General features: G+C 43.5%; 1 protein-coding gene across 2 annotated transcripts in view; it reads left to right on the top strand.

Annotated features, from left to right (window-relative positions):
* The window catches only part of CRAT (carnitine O-acetyltransferase), an 84714-nt gene extending 76113 nt beyond the window's left edge, over positions 1–8601 (top strand). For both annotated transcript variants that reach the window (XM_068248479.1, XM_068248478.1), the window contains 3 exons: positions 1868–1930; positions 4190–4327; positions 8039–8601. In XM_068248479.1, coding sequence (XP_068104580.1) covers positions 1868–1930; positions 4190–4327; positions 8039–8254 — 417 coding nt within the window. In that variant the 3' untranslated portion in view covers positions 8255–8601. The remainder of the gene's footprint in view (positions 1–1867; positions 1931–4189; positions 4328–8038) is intronic.
* The last annotated feature ends 8567 nt before the right edge of the window (positions 8602–17168 follow it).

Here is a 17168-nt window from a genome sequence, read left to right as displayed (position 1 = left end):
TTCAAATCAAGCTTTGTGCCTGTTTGTTCCCCCCTCTGGGTCTTTCTGTCCCCCTGTCTCTCTCTGTGTCCTCTTTGTGTCATGTGACATACAGGAACTAGGACGTATGCCGTGCACAAAAGCCGGCAGACAGCGAGAGTGGACTTGTGTCGGAAGGTATGTCCAATGCTGCCAATGTTGCGTGCCGCACGCGCCGGGACTTGGGGGAAGTTTGAAGCCGCTTCTTAAAACTTCCGCATGCAGAAATGACATAATTGTGGAAATCGTCGCTTTGACGATTCCAAAATCGTGATCTTGGTGATCACGATTTCGGTTTACCGTAAATTTGATTTATCGTTCAGGCTTATTCTGTACCAGGGCTGTGGAGTCGGAGTCGTGGAGTCGGAGTCGTGGAGTCGGGCAATTTTGGGTGCCTGGAGTCGGAGTCGTGAAAAAATGCACCGACTCCGACTCCTAATGAATTTGTAACTGTAATTAAAATAGAAAATATGATAAAATGTTCTATTTCTCAGATAATAGTCATTAAAAATAATGTATATATACAGTATATATACAGTAATAGCTGTGCTTAGTCCACAAAAATGAAATAAACCAATCAAAATTAGTTACTTGTGCTGCTTCAATAAAGCAGTCCCCGTATTTTTAAAGTCAGATATACACATCTGATTGTGACTGTATATATGATGTGTACACAGGAATCTCTTATATATACACTAAATAACATCTATGCTGTAAGAATAAAGCCTGATGTGTAGCTGTGTCACTAATAGAGATGGTCAACGAGATGGAAATAATTCTGCATTGATGCTGATTTATGCAAATGTATGCACTCCCTTTGCTGATGAAATCAAATAATTTGATATGTTGTTAAAATTTGGTTTAGTGACTACTAATTAAAGGGTAACTGAGGCGGATGAAAAGTAAAGTTTTATACATACCTGGGGCTACCCCCAGCCCCCTTCAGGCTAATCAGTCCCTCGCTGTCCTCCACCACCCGGATCTTCTGCTATGAGCCCTGGTAATTCAGCCAGTCAGCGCTGTCCGGCCGCATGCCGCTCCCACAGCCAGGGACATTCTGCACCTGCGCAATAGTGCTGCACAGGTGTAGTATGCTCCTGGCGGCGGAGTGTGTGCATGCGCACTACGCCCGACTGGCTCAAGTACCTGGACTCATAGCAGAAGATCCAGGTGGTGGAGGAGGACAACGAGGGACTGATTATCATAAAGGCGGCTGGAGGAAGCCCCAGGTATGTATAAAACTTTAATTTCATCTGTCTCAGGTTTACTTTGTCACACAGTAGTACTATACTCTACATATGCACTCCCCACAGAGCTGCAGGGAATCCACTGAGAATGCTGTGCACATTGAACACAGAGGTGTTGTCTGTTTACAATCTCCTCATTCCCCTGCAGAGTACCTGCACATCATTCTTACATGTACCCACACTTACATTGCCTAGGGCCTGATAGATGTTCTTTGTTCCGGTTTGTACCTTTTACAAGTACTCTTACCAAGGACTAGTTTTAGTCTAAAGGGAATAAATATAGTAGTCTACATATCCTTCTCACTTCAGTTGTCTTGTAAAATTCCTAAGCATTGGCAGTTAAGAGACGAATTTCATGTTACATACTTTTAATCAACAAAATTGTAATATGCAAATTAGAGGAGTCGAGGAGTCGGAGTCGGTGGAATCCTAAACTGAGGAGTCGGAGTCGGTGGATTTTTGGACCGACTCCACAGCCCTGTTCTGTACTCCAAGAAGAGCTTTGATTCTGTGTTTTGAAGACCAGTTTGAACTCCGTTTTGGAAATTCATAGCTGGTTACAAATTGAACTATTTCAACAATCTGTTTGTGCCCATTTACAGAATCAAGAAAAAGTGGATCTCTTAAGGAAAGCAATACTAGCTCACCGAAATTACACAGACATGGTAAGTCTGACCTTACCTGCCACTTATGGAGCAAAGATCAGTGATTGCAATCTAACTGAAACAGCAGAAAGGTGGTTTCTTTGAGGGAATGAAGAACATTAGTCGATGGCCACCAGATCGATCATCTGATATATCCATTGAATCCGTTCAGGGGGATTCTATTATCTGCCCACTCACTGTAGGCAGATTTCCAATAGATCCCGATGCATTTCATGGGGGGAGACCAACCCTGGGGTATGTCGGATCCGTTGATCATTGGCATATCAAGCGCTTCCACTCAACCAACCAAGCCCTTTCCAGCAAGATTTTTTTCAAGCATGCCACATCGATAGTTTTGATCAATCCGGCTGGAAATTGATTGAACCAAACTATTGGGGGGCCATGTTGTGGCATCAATCTCTGCCAGATTTTATTGTTATGGTCGAAATGGCCGGATATCGATGCCACAATCAAGTAATGTATGGCACCTCAAAGGATATATCTGAAAATATTAAAAAAAAAAATCAGATTTACTTACCTCGGGCTTCCTCCAGCATCTGAAAGCCTATGTGTCCCTCGCCGCAGCTCCGCTTTAAGTCTGTGTCCTGTCCCCTCCGGGGAGAACCTGGGAGCCTGCCTGAGAGCGGAGCTGTGGGCGGTAATAGACACATAGGCTTCCTGGGGCTGGATGAAGCCCCAGGTAAGTAAATCTGATTTTATTTTTTTACATTATGTATGCTTTTAAAGAGACAATGGGCCATATGCAATTCTCTTTTTCTCCTGAGTTTTCTCCTAGGAGGTAATTTTTCATCTTCAATTTTAAATAACTTTCCAGCACTTTTCAACAAAGAAAGTACCAAAAAGTAGGTGAATAAGTACTTATTTTGAGCCTTTTCTTGCTTTCTGGTAGCTTAAAAGGCATTTTATTAACAAGTCTAAAAATATCACCTAGGAGAAAACTCAGGAGAAAAACAGAATTGCATATGGGCCACTGAAGAAAAAAAAATGATATGATTTGTATGTGTAGTACAGCTAAGAAATAATACATTAGCAGCAGAGATCTGAGTCTAATATTGTTTTCAGTACAGGAAGAGTTAAGAAACTCCAGTTCTATGCAAAAGAGCCATTGAGCTCCACGACTTTAAAAGTCACATAGAGCTCTGTCTGCTGAAGCTTGTTATCTCAAGTGTCTGGCACTGCATGTTTTTTTCTTCTGCAGAGGACAGTTCAAAAGTTCATTAGCTTGCTCTGTAAAATCATTTAGAATGCTGAGTAGTGTGTGAACTGCAAATATTAGAGAAGGATGCAATGTTATAAAAAAAAAAATAAAAAAAAATAAATAACTGAAAATAAAAAATATGAGAATATTTTCTTTGCTACTAATGTTCTAGTAATTATCCTTACTACACAACCCCCTTCAGTGTCTCTTAAAGTGTGGAGGTTGCCATGACAAACTTCCTTTACTGCTGCACTGGATGGCACTCTCCCCTCTCTTTAAATATGTTTTTTGATACTAGGTGAAAGGAAGTCCTCGGACCGGGGTTCGTGACTCTTCTGGCTGTGTTCTTGTTCTAAGTGTGACTAAAATCGATGAAACCAAAAATTCATCATGGCAGCCAGGCAAAGTGCCATTTTAAAAGCATGTCAACAGCATTAATATCCCTTCCATGCCTTAGTCTGGTTTCCCTTGAAGCATATTTGTAGTTATGAAAATAAACTCGGTAATCTGCATGCCACAAATAAAGAGCATCAAACCCCTCCCCCCAAAATCCAAAGATCCCATCATAACATCAAAAGGTAAAGGTGGCCATACAGATTTACAGCAGATTCTACCATCAGATAGATTTTTGTCAGATGCCAGTCAAGTCGAATCTGACAGGAATCTATCTGATGTGTGCCACACACTAGGAACAGATTTCCAATAGATTTCAGAATTAAATCTATTGGAAATCTATTGAAAATCGATCTAAATGCACCATTAGATCCAATACAAATCTATGGGCCATTTATCTGCTGCCAGCAGCAGATCGACCTAGATCTTCCATCCTGTCAGATCAAATCGATCGAAACCGGCCGCAAATCGATCGAACGACCAATTGATTGGCAATCGAATCGATCGAAGGCTGAAATCAACCAGTGTATGGACCCCTTAAGAACCTGTTTTAGATACAATGCCTAATTGCCAAACCGGCAGATGAGCTCCAAAATAATTAACAATGTATTGTTTTGTTTCGTGAATGATGAGTATGTATTGAGTGCCTCTCCCTTTCCTACCTATAGGCAATTAATGGAAAAGCCATAGACCGCCACTTACTGGGGCTGAAGCTACAAGCTATCGAGGATTTGGTCAGCATTCCTGAAATCTTCATGGACACAGCCTACGCCATTGCAATGCACTTTAATCTCTCCACCAGCCAGGTACAGTAGAGAAGCAGGTGTCACAGTTGTATATGTTACACAGCTGGCTAGATGGGTATACAGAACTGACCTGCATGGCTCCGCTCACTATCGCTAAAATGTATCGCCACGTCCTATGAGAAAAATCAAATAATCCCTATATATTACGTATGTAAACAAACTATATTACCCTGACGTGCTCTCGTGGTTTTTGTGATCACTGTTTTGAAGCTGTATAGCACAAGTGTCAAACACACGGCCCGCTGGCTCAGTGCTGCCCTCCATGCCATTTTATGTGGCCCTCGGGTGCTTCCAATGTGCATCACTGTGAGCAGCAAAAGAAAGACCGCGCACTGCCTTCCTGTCCAGAGGAGCTCACCAGTGACAGTGCTTCTGATAGAATCATTGTCAGTTTGAGCCGGGGTGCAGCAATAACTAATGGGACCCCCACACCCCCAACAAAATTAGCATTGGACTCCCTCCTTGGATCCATACCCTGCCCACACCTGCTGTAAATGCTTATTGCAAAAAGCTGCCCTGCATTGTCAGCTTTGGTCCAGTTCTTCCCATGTCCTCCTTGACCCCACTGCTGCTGGCTGGAACCCTCTACTTTTCACCAACAAACTCCCATCTGTGTACAAGTGCAGGCAATAGTACAGTATGCCTGTGCTGCAGCACAAAGCCACCTGTGCATGGAGGAAAAAGACATGCCCGAGTGGCACTGTGCTGCTGCACAGGCACAGACCATACTTGTGCATGCGCAGTACAGCGGTGCTCCACACAGGTGGTAATGTGGCCTCAAGGACATATTCGACAAGGACTTATGGAATATGTTCAGCGGCTTCCAGTGCTGGATCGGTGAGTGAGGATGAATTGTTCCTCTTCACTCGTTGAGTTTGTCCTTGAAGTGAATATGTGTGATTATCTTCAGTTGTACAAAAACAATGATGCACTTTAGTAAGTGAGAGACACTTTAGTGCATGGTCTTTAAAGTGAACCTGAAGCCTGGAAACCTGCTTCAGGTTTGATATTCACCTATGTAGAGGGAAGGCTCTTGATCCCATAGACCCTTCCTGGGCCTCTCTCCGTGTCCTCGTTCCACCGCTGTCCCCCGTTGAATTTATGCACCTTCAGGACTCCTTGGCAGGCCTCTGAAGCACTCAGACTCAGGCGTACACCGTATGGATCTGCTTGTCTTGGGAAGTACTTGGTAAACGTAAGTACAAAGTCTACACGAGGAGTCCTGAAGAGGTATTTGACCTGCAGGCCAAATAGCTTCAATGTTGTACATCAGTAAAACCACGGCACAACAAGAGGTCTGGGAAGGCTCTGTGGGATCCAGAAGCTTTCCTCTATGTAGGTATCTAACTTTATTTATTTTGCATTGCTTTAGGTTCACTTTTAACCTCCTTAATGGTATTGCCAATCCAAGTTTGGGGTTGGGGCGGTTGCCGTGCAGGTTACTGCAGAGTGCGCAGTGGAGCGGCACTTCATACTCGCAACCCCGGAGTGCAGACAATCTCCTCCATGTCCCCCAAGGCTTTCAACCCCTTTGGCGAGATCATCGTCTGTCATGTGACAACAGATGGTGATCTCGCCATAGGGATAGAGCGCACCCCATAGGACAGGAGGAAGACATGCAGTGCTGGATCCTGGGGAGGAAAGTTTTTTTTGTACAGGGGCTGCCTCACCTGCGACTGCGGTTTAGTTCTGAAATTTTAGGGTCCAAAAGCGGAAAAAAATTGCACCGCTTTTAGACCCTAAAGTCTACAGTTAATTAGAACGAAGTTGAAGTTCCTCACAGGCTATCCAAACAAATCTTGAGGTTTTCCCATTGTCTGCTCAGATATTTTGCAACACTAATGGTGGTCACCTAGTCTGAAACAGCCATATGCAAGTTGGAATCCATGAATTCATTGTATGTGTATGTATGCTGATCGCTATCAATAAAGTCAGTAAAGCAGTCTATCGAGCAACCTACAGTAGGAACAATTTATGAAATTAATACATGTAAGGCAAACAAAATATTGGTACTGTATAGTAAACAACTTACGATCTTCTTATACAAGTATAAAAAACCACCACAAGATGGCACTAAAACACTATCAGATTCTCATCATTTCATACAAGCTCAAGATTTTTCCACTTCAATAAGGTGTGCAGTGTGTACAGTGTTACTGGAGTAAATTATAAATAACGGCTATATGCTGCCAACAGTAGCTACCCATTTCCACACACCACGTCCCAGGACTGGTTCTGGATCCAAGAGAAGGCCGACATGGCAGCATAATGGGGGATATGGACAGCAGTTCATCTACTGTTGTATTTCAGGCAGAGATGGATTAAGATATTATGAGGCCAAATACATGATATTAGTTTTGGGGCACATTTGTGGTCTTTTTGGTAAGTGTAGAGAGGTCAGAGAAGGTGTCTGGTAGTCCCCATGACACACTCGTAGGCCTCAGACACCTGCCTAGGTTGCCTGGTAGACGATCCTGCTCTGCTTTTAGGCCTCGATTTTTTTTTTTAATTTTTTTTCTTTTTTTGGTTAACCTCAGATTCTCTTTAAGATTTGATAGGGCAATAACTACTGCCTCGCTGTGAGAATCCAGTGTATGTATGGCAGCCCTGACCCCTCTCGACCACTTGGCCAGCGATCCCTCCTGGTGGCATTTTTCTCTCTACTTTCCCCACCCCCTACCCCCACCATGTGATGTCACTCTGTCAGCCCTCTGCCCCCTCGCACCCCTATAGAACATGTCGCTAGCCTGCAGGCAAATGACACGTTTGTCAGCCTCTGCAATGTCCCCCAAGCAATTGGGTACCGAACCCTGCCAAGCCACATTGATCTTGTCTATGTACAGGCCTTAAAGTGGACCCAAATAAAAAATACAAGATTTCATAAATAAAATCTATTTTCTAAATTATAATAATAAATAGCAGCCTTTTTTCAGCTGCATGATGACAAATATAAAATATTTTACATTTATTGGAGGAACCCCTCCCCTTCCTTTCAAATTGCCTGGACAAAATCCAGCAAACTGGTGGAGTAAGTGGTGTCTGGCAATGGAGGAATTGCTAATGGCTGCCCCCAATATAACCCTAGTTATGAAAAGAGAAGGGTGAAAAGCATGCACTGAAATGCTCATAGGTTTGAAGGAGTGTTTATTTATCTTTGGATGTGTCAGACTGGTGCAACTAAACATTTTTAATTAAAAAAAATGTTTGGTTTGGGTCCGCTATAAGTTAGTGATGCAAAAGATGGATTCCACTGGCTGTATGGTTGCTGCAGGTGTGACTGTACTGAAGCCAGCAGATTATAGAAAGGAGGAAAAGCGAGGCACTGCTGCTGTACAAGCCCTTTTAATCTGGTTGGGCAGGCACAGTGGTTACAAGCAGTGGGAGTGCAAAACCTGACAGCTGTTTCGCAATGTTGAGCCTTGCTTCTTCAGAGGCAAAATATGTACATTTCCTCATTTCTAATATGTATACTGCTGCATGGGAGCCCGCTGCAGGTGCCCGTACCGGTTGATCCATCCCTGCTGCATACTGGTGCCAGTGTCTTATCTCTACCCCTCACATTCTGAAGCCAGAAGATCAGAAGACAGGCAGGAAGTTGCATTATTTAACAGGAAATTAACATCTCCTCCTCCGTATTCTTATTTCTGTTTCCCTTCCATTATGCTGAATCCATAATACAAGTCATGTAAAACTCTTTGCTCTCCCACTCAGGTCCCGGCTAAGACTGACTGCGTCATGTGCTTCGGCCCGGTAGTCCCAGACGGATATGGGGTTTGCTACAACCCCATGGAAGATCACATCAACTTTGCAGTGTCTGCCTACAACAGCTGTGCAGAAACCAACGCAGCCAGACTGGCTCATTATCTGGAAAAGGCTCTGTGTGATATTCAGCAGCTCGTCCATAACACCCCAAAATCCAAACTCTAACACGGCCCGAAACGCTGAAAGATTTTATGGTTCATCAACCATACATGTGCAAGCTTGGCCATGCCTTACTGACTTGTAAAGGACTACTGTTGTGCCAGTGGATGACAGTCTACACCGTCTAGTGCCAGGCCCCTCCTACCCTGGATCGGCCACACCTACACAGGATTATGAGCTCCAATCAAGATCTACTAACTATATTCAGCTTTTACAATGGAAAAGGACGCAGGAGAGACACGAATCTACATTTCAGTGGTGATTTTGTCATTTCTTTGTACATAGTAACAGATTATATCGCGATCATGTCACAAGAGAATTGTGTAATTTTAAAGGGGAGTTGCTTAATGTAATTCTGTTTTTGTTTACTGACGAGTAATTAGCCTGTCATGACAGCACTACGGGGCTGATTTCCAAAGCTTTTTTGTTTTTTAATTACCTCAACCATAAAGACAGGTAATTCATGAGTTAAGACAATAGGGATAAATCATGAGTTAAATCCGATGAGGCCTTATGCAGTTATTTGCAGTAATACTGGCATGCACAGACAGCGCACAACAATATTACACTCACTTATGCAGCAAGTACCGCGACTTACGCTATTAGCGCGACCTGCGGTACTCAAATAGCTTGACTATTGCTACAGTAATAAGTGTTATTAATGGTAGCGCTTGTGAGTAACGCTTGTTACCACAGCAACGGTCGCGCTACTTGAGTATTACGGGTTGTACTAATGGCGTAATTCACGGTACTTTGCTGAAGAAGAGTAATATTGCCGCGCGCGGTCTGTGCAAAGCAGTATTACCGCAAGTTACTGCATCAGGCCCATGGAGAAATAGAAGTAGTAGCACACATAAGTTAACTTATGTCTTGACATGTGATCTGGAAGTAAACTACGCTCATTGAGAAGCTGGTGTGCTGACCGATCATCTCTACTACTTTGATTGCGTTGGGGTGTTGCTTAGCACCCAAGGTCATGCACCCGGAGGACTACAAGGACAAGTGTGCCGCTCTGTACTCTTCTACCATGGAGAAATAGATCATGAGTTAATACGGATAGGGAAAGATAACTCTTGTGTTAAATCGTATAAGGAGAGAGAAATCATGAGTTAAATCAGAAAAGGGATGATAGATCATGAGTTAATACGAACAGGGAGAGATAAATCATGAGCTAAATTAGATGGGGAGAGGTAAATCATCGGTGAAAACTGAGAAGTGGGATTTTTGGGAATATAAGATGCACTTTTTGTTCCGATATTACGAATATACGGTAAAAACTGGTGCAGAGTGCGCAGGGAAGCACATACCTCATCCTGCCCCTGAGCTCCTCTCCGGTCTTGTCTCTATATGCCTTCCTTACCTCTTCTCTGCTGTCTACATCTTCTGATATCCCGGTACACTGCAGCCGCCTGCTGCAATACAGCTCCAGTCCTCCTTTCAGGTCAGCTCATAATTACCCATTAATGGTTCCCCCATAGTGCATGACTATGGCTCACACCGTGCGCCTCTAGAGTCACACCGGAGCTGCATAGCAGCAGTTAGTCGCATTTTACCGGGATATTGGAAGATGTAGAGGAGAGAAACACGTATAGAAGCAGAAGTGGAACGAGATGTGCGTGGCGGTAGGATGCCGTAAGAGCTGAAATACTGAAGTTGTAGTGTGAAGTGTGTAGTATAGATTAGCTGGTGGTGGCAGCAAGGGTTAGTGTAGTGCAGTGTAACTGGTGGGGGCAGCAGGGGTTAGTGTAGTGCAGTGTAAGTGGTGGGGGCAGCAGGGGTTAGTGTAGTGCAGTGTAACTGGTGGGGGCAGCAGGGGTTAGTGTAGTGTAGTGCAGTGCAGAGTAACTGGTGGGGGCAGCAGGGATTAGTGTAGTACAGTATAACTGGTGGCAGCAGGGGTTAGGGTAGTGTAGTGCAGTGTAACTGGTGGAGGCAGCAGGTGTAAGTGTAGTGTAGTGCAGAGTAACTGGTGGGGGGCAGCAGGGGTTACTGTAATGCAGAGTAACTGGTGGGGGCAGCAGGGGGTAGTGTAGTGCAGTGTAACTGGTGGGGGCAGCAGGGATTAGTGTAGTGCAGAGTAACTGGTGGGGGGCAGCAGGGGTTAGTGTAGTGCAGTGTAACTGGTGGGGGCAGCAGGGATTAGTGTAGTGCAGAGTAACTGGTGGGGGGCAGCAGGGGTTAGTGTAGTGCAGTGTAACTGGTGGGGGCAGCAGGGATTAGTGTAGTGAAGTGTAACTGGTGGGGGCAGCAGGGGTTAGTGTAGTGCAGTGTAACTGGTCGGGGGCAGCAGGGGTTAGTGTAGTGAAGTGTAACTGGTGGGGGCAGCAGGGATTAGTGTCGTGCAGAGTAACTGGTGGGGGCAGCAGGGATTAGTGTAGTGCAGAGTAACTGGTGGGGGCAGCAGGGATTAGTGTAGTGCAGAGTAACTGGTGGGGGCAGCAGGGGTTAGTGTAGGGCAGCTGTGCAGAGTAGGTTAGATAGAGTAGCTTAAAGACAGCTTTGGGGGCAAAAGGTCCATAAGACGCCCCTGCACCATAGATGCACCAGGTTTAGTATTTTTTTCTTTTGTCCTGATTTTTGACCTCTAAACCTAGGTGCATCTTATAGTCCAACAAATATGGTTAATCATGAGTTAAGGCAGATATGGAAAGATAAATCATGAGTTAAATCAGATAAGCGATAAACCATGCGTTAAGACAGAGATCGAGAGATAAAATCATAATATAAGTTTGTGAATCATCCCCTATGAGTGCTGCCAGCAATGGCAATCTTTTAAGCTTGTGCCAAGCCTTTTAAACTTATTAAATCCCAAATTAAGAACTAACATGCAGTCATTAGAGAAAAAAACAATGACCTGTATGCCTGTCCCAGTTCAGGAACTTGCACAGAAGTGACGCTGTAATATGTATATTTAATAAAAGGCAGTCAAACTTAACTGGACTCCTTCAAAATAAATCTCCACTCAGAGAGAGGCTGTTATTGCTTTCCAAGTGGCCAACCAGAATTTCAATAATTTGTCAGCAATTGATCTCAATATATTCTGAAATTCTGATGCACAAATTGCTGTATGGATGTGCTTTCATTTCCTGCCTGTGCCTAATTCCCAGTTTGGAATGGAGTGCTTCAGAACAATGCATTCTTAGAGCCAGAACTGAGTGTTCTTGTTAAGACCCTTTTCTTTCTTTTTTTCCCCCATTTCCTGTGTCTGATAACACCTCAACGAGACAAGTAAGGCAAATATAGCATTATAAATGAGTAGATTGTTCATAGACAGCAATATTCCAAACAATTATGTCCTTCGAATACTGTGTGCGCTAACCGAAGTGCAGTTTCACTCAACATGTGCAGACATGCTCTGGAACTATGTCACTTGAACGATATTTTACGCAGTCCGGCTGCATGATATCTGCCTAATAATCATCAGATTTGATCTGCCAGTTTTATCAGGCCGAACACATGATAATTTTCGCTTGTCATTGCTGCTTAATGTCATTTGGCTACATATTTCATATTGCTTGTCGTCAGTTATGGCGATAGCGGTCATTTGATTCAAATGAGTTTTATCTGTCGTGTGTATGAGGGTTATAAGTCTTCATCAGTGTTTCAAAAAGCTTCTCCCCCTTCCGCATTGACTGGTGCCGTGTTCCTTGAGTCCTGTTAAAGTAGACCTGAGCTCGTGCACAGGACAGAAGGAAAACAAAGAGAAATCCACCCTGTATATACTGCATTTAGAGAGTTTAGCCTGTCTAATTCCCCCTCATCTGTGACTAGTAATTAGGCTAGTCATTAGACTAGAGACTAGTAAACAGAGATCTCTTAGCTGTGTCAGCTCAGGAAACTACTCTGCCACAGCAGAGCTGCTAATTTGTAAACACAGGATGTTAACCCTATGTGTGCTTCTATGAAAGCAGGAAGTAGACACACTGCAGATGTATTGCAGGAGTTATGTAAGCTGTAACAAAGAAATGTTCATCTTTAAAGGTGGTTATTCTGTTGCGTATTTTTTAGAGCAGAGAGGAAGTTTTGAGTTTAGGTCCGCTTTAACTAGTTAATTTTGTAAACTCACATGACACATCACACTCACAAGGGATAAACACGCAGAGGTGAAGCAATGGGGCGTTCTTCTGACTTTCTCCATTCAGAGGCTGTGCTTACAGGAATTAATGGTTTGTTAGCAGAAGAGAAGACCCTTGTACAGCAATTTGTGGATCTCAGCAGTGTTCCCCCCCGAATTTTTTTTTCCAGCCGGGTGGCATGAAAAAGTAGCCGGGTGGGGCAGGATAAGAGAAAGCAGGGCCGGCGCTTCTCTGCACAACTCTGCTTACAGCATAGGAGGAGGTGAGCTGATAACAGCCGGGTGCTCATCAAAACTAGCAGGTCGGGCACCCAGCTAAAAGAGCCTGGGGAGAACACTGCTCAGTTTAAGCATATAATGAGAACAATTACATGTTATAGTAGGCTTCTGAATTTCCTCTTGACAGTTGTATTGTCATTTCTGTGGCTTGTCACATTGTAAGTATTCTAGGAATTGCCTTCCCACTAATCCAAGTATCTTCAGCTTAAATAAAGTGAGGCGAAGTTCATTTATCAAGAAATGGGTAGCAGGCTGAAGACTTTCAAAGGAGAAAAAACACAGGAGCCAGTAGTATGGAACCCATAAACGTTTGAAGTAGTATATAAAGTAGAAAATGGGTTACTCATGATCCTTGGTTGTTGAATAGACATATTGTGTATATAATTGTTGAGTATGACCTTGCCCCCCCCCCCCCCTCTTTCAGGTTTGTATGGTCTCTCTCAATGTAGATGATTGCACCCTGAAACCATAAAAAAGTACAATTGTGTGTAAGCACACAAAACTGGTCAACCTCTGCAAGGTTTTTTATTACAGAATGAAAACTAGTGGGAGGCACCCATCGTAAGGATGTTTTCAAACCATTACAAATTGGATAGCATGGTTACCTTACCTCACAGTAGAAGGCCACCTACCACAGGTAAAGGGAAAAAAGTTTATTATGCACTTTAGACGGCCCATTTGATAGTTATCATTTTGCTTCCTCATGTGAGAGGAGTGGGCCAAAATGTAGCAGGACTGCTGAGTTGAGTGGGTGTTATCACAAGTGTGCAAGAACCAGGGCCAGACCGAGGCAGAGGCTGGGGCGGATGATGTCACTCAACACGTTTCCTGCCAAACTCTGCTGGGTGGAGGGTTTGAGTAATGGAGGCACATGTAATTACAAGCAGGTGAATTTGGGGCAGTACAATGAAAGTGTGTGGGATGGGCTATACAAGGAAACTGACATACTCTAGGGCTACATGGATGGTTCTGTAATGAGGGCACATGTTATTTGGCGCAGTAACCGAGGTGCAGGCAATGGGGTAACGGAGCATTGTAATGGAGTCGTATGTGACAAGGGCCATAAAATGTGTGGAGCATGAAAGTTGCACAAGAATTGGGAGCTTCCCCTAGGGCCACACAGGTGATTTCTCAGTAATGAAGGCTAACACAGTACAGTTCCCTACTGCTACTACTCAGTAGTGTGTTTCGTTTCCAAGTTTGTGACCTTGAGAGTTTTGCATTGATCACTAAAGTTAAAACAAATGCTGCTATATATGAACTTCAGTCGTATGACTGAGCAAACACCTTTTTATGTACGTCCACAATTCGGTCGTTTGGCACACAGTTTTGGTGATTTATCTCACCTACCTTTCTCTGTAGAATTGAACAGAGGAGGAGAACAATCAGTTTCGATTTTTTTAAAAATTCTTTATTGTATATTACATTCTTGGTATACCCCGGGGAGATTCGTGTTGTAATTCTGGTCCACAGACATTCGCTCAGAAATGCCTCTGGCATGGGTATGTACAGCAAGCATTCATGGTTGGGAACCAGGCCTTCAGGAGATACTCTGGAAGGAGAAGACATTTGGATTAGTGGTGAACTGCAATCTATAATATGCAAGTCCTTATTCAATATTACTTAATTCCACCAGAAATAAGCCAGTCTAAAAACTGCCTCTGGTGGGTCTTATAAGCTTGTTATGACAGTTTTAGGCTGGGTTCACACTGGCATAAAAATTGTTCTGCTTATTGGAACAGATCAGCATATATGTAAACAGATCCTATGCAAGGCAATTACGGATCCGTTCATCCAATTCCAATAAGCAGAACTGAAGACTCTGCGAGACACGATCATTAAAGATACCGATTGTTGATGCTGCAGATGTTAACACAATCATTGGAAGCCTGTGAGAACAGACAGTGTCTATTTGCCACATTTGTTTCTCCACTTGACTCACGTCTTCTGTCACCTTCTGCCTTCGGGTCCACCACCCACTGATGCCACCACCACTCGAGTCCACTGCAGGTGACAAGAGCTACTATACTGTATACTGTATACTTGTCCCCGTGGTGGACCTGAGCAGCGGCAGCAATGAACTGAATGCACAACGGTGCTTATGTGAGCAAGGCAATGAACCACAGCGTATCCTGACCAGATACAGTGCAAATGTACCATTGTGCAACTGTCGCAGTGTGTGATCCCAGCCTTCCTTTGAAGAGTTTGTTTACATGCATCAATTACAGGCTGTCCCCTGCTTACAAACTGGTTCCATTTCAGGAGAATGTAAGTTGAGTTATGTATGGGGATGATCAATGAGATGCAAATATTTCTGAGTTCATGCCGATTTACGTTAATTTGTATGCAAATATATGCATGTTGAAAATGGACCAACCAATTTGAACCTGGGGTGGGACTTGATTGGTCCATTTTCAAGCTGCATATATTTACATAAAATTGTTCATAAATCTGCATGAACTTGGAAATATTTGCATCTCATTGATGATCCCCAGTTATGTATTCTGCATACTGGTACGTGTGGATAAATGTCATCTTTTCAGACATCTCTGGACATGGGCATGCAGTATAAATGTTTGCTGTAATGTGCTATGAAATACAAGAATTTATACAATACTCTAACTAACATACAACAACAAAAATAGTATTGTGCATTTTGTACTTGAAAACAACTTTATGTGTATGAGATGTTTGTAACTTGAGTTATTTGTAAGAAGGGAACTATCTGTACCTTTTTTTTTCTTACTATGGATTATCTATTTTCTGGCTAATTTAATTTAATTTAAAGCAAAAACAAAGTAAAGAATAACCAATCACAGTGGATCTCTTCTGTTCTTGGTAAACTAGATTCTGCTTGTTGGTGGTTATTTATTTATTTTTTTACTCCAGGCACAGATCTAAAAATACTACCTTGCAGCTTGGGCTCAAGTGTTACATTTTTTTCTGTGAAATTAAAGGACAACTGACCTGAGCAGGATATGGAGGCTGCCGTATGCATTTCCTTTTAAACAATATTAGTTGCCTGGCAGCAGATAGGGATTAAGATGTAATAACTAGGCAAGGTATTAGAATTAGGGACCTCTCATGGTCCTTTTGGTAAGCTGAAGTGGAGAGAGGTCAAAGAATGTGGTCCTTGACACCCACTGCAACTCAAGCAGGAGGTGAGTTACAGATACGTGCTGCGCACTGGCTCTGCACAACGCCCCCCCTCCCCGGCAGCTACCCTGAGTCAGGCTCTGGGCTGCCGCTCTGAGCTTTGGATTCTGACTCTGGGTTACTGCTAAGGAGATCAACGGGTCGATTTGCATGCCTTGTGTGTACTCAAACTTACTATCCATAGTATTGGCAAGATTTCATAGGTTTGTTTCGGCCGACAATTGTTCATTCTGCGCAATGCCATGTACAGTGGCTTGCAAAAGTATTCGCCCTCTTTTAAGTTTTCCACATTTTGTCACATTACTGTCACAAACATGAATCAATTTTATTGGAATTCCACGTGAAAGACCAATACAAAGTGGTGTACACGTGAGAAGTGGAACGAAAATCATACAGGATTCCAAACATTTTTTACAAATCAATAACTGCAAAGTGGGGTGTGTGTAATTATTCAGCCCCCTTTTGTCTGAGTGTAGTCAGTTGCCCATAGACATTGCCTGATGAGTGCTAATGACTAAATAGAGTGCAACTGTGTGTAATCTAATGTCCGTACAAATACAGCTGCTCTGTGACAGCCTCAGAGGTTTTCTAAGAGAATCTTGGGAGCAGCAACACCATGAAGTCCAAAGAACACACCAGACAGGTCAGGGATAAAGTTATTGAGAAATTTAAAGCAGGCTTAGGCTACAAAAGATTTCCAAAGCCTTGAACATCCCACGGAGCACATTTCAAGTGATCATTCAGAAATGGAAGGAGTATGGCACAACTGTAAACCTACCAAGACAAGGCCATCCACCTAAACTCACAGGCCGAACAAGGAGAGCACTGATCAGAAATGCTGTCAAGAGGCCCATGGTGACTCTGGATGAGCTACAGAGACTTACAGCTCAGGTGGAGGAGTCTGTCCATAGGACAACTATTAGTTGTGCACTGCACAAAGTTGGCCTTTATGGAAGAGTAGCAAAAAGAAAGCCATTGTTAACAGAAAAGCATAAGAAGTCCCGTTTGCAGTTTGCCACAAGCCATGTGGGGGACACAGCAAGCATGTGGAAGAAGGTGCTCTGGGCAGATGAGACCAAAATGGAAATTTTTGGCCAAAGTGCAAAACGCTATGTGTGGCGGAAAACTAACACTGCACATCACTCTGAACACACCATCCCCACTGTCAAATATGGTGGTGGCAGCATCATGCTCAGGGGGTGCATCTCTCCAGCAGGGAGAGGGAAGCTGGTCAGAGTTGATGGGAAGATGTATGGAGCCAAATACAGGGCAATCTTGGAAGAAAACCTCTTGGAGTCTGCAAAAGACTTGAGACTGGGGCGGAGGTTTACCTTCCAGCAGGACAACGACCCTAAACATAAAGCCAGGGCAACAATGGAATGGTTTAACCTCCCTGGCGTTCTGATAAAG

Source organism: Hyperolius riggenbachi, chromosome 8, assembly GCF_040937935.1.
Source record: "Hyperolius riggenbachi isolate aHypRig1 chromosome 8, aHypRig1.pri, whole genome shotgun sequence".
Taxonomy (NCBI): domain Eukaryota; kingdom Metazoa; phylum Chordata; class Amphibia; order Anura; family Hyperoliidae; genus Hyperolius; species Hyperolius riggenbachi.
The sequence above is the reverse complement of the archived record's forward strand: the minus strand, read 5'-3'. Positions and strand labels throughout refer to the sequence as shown.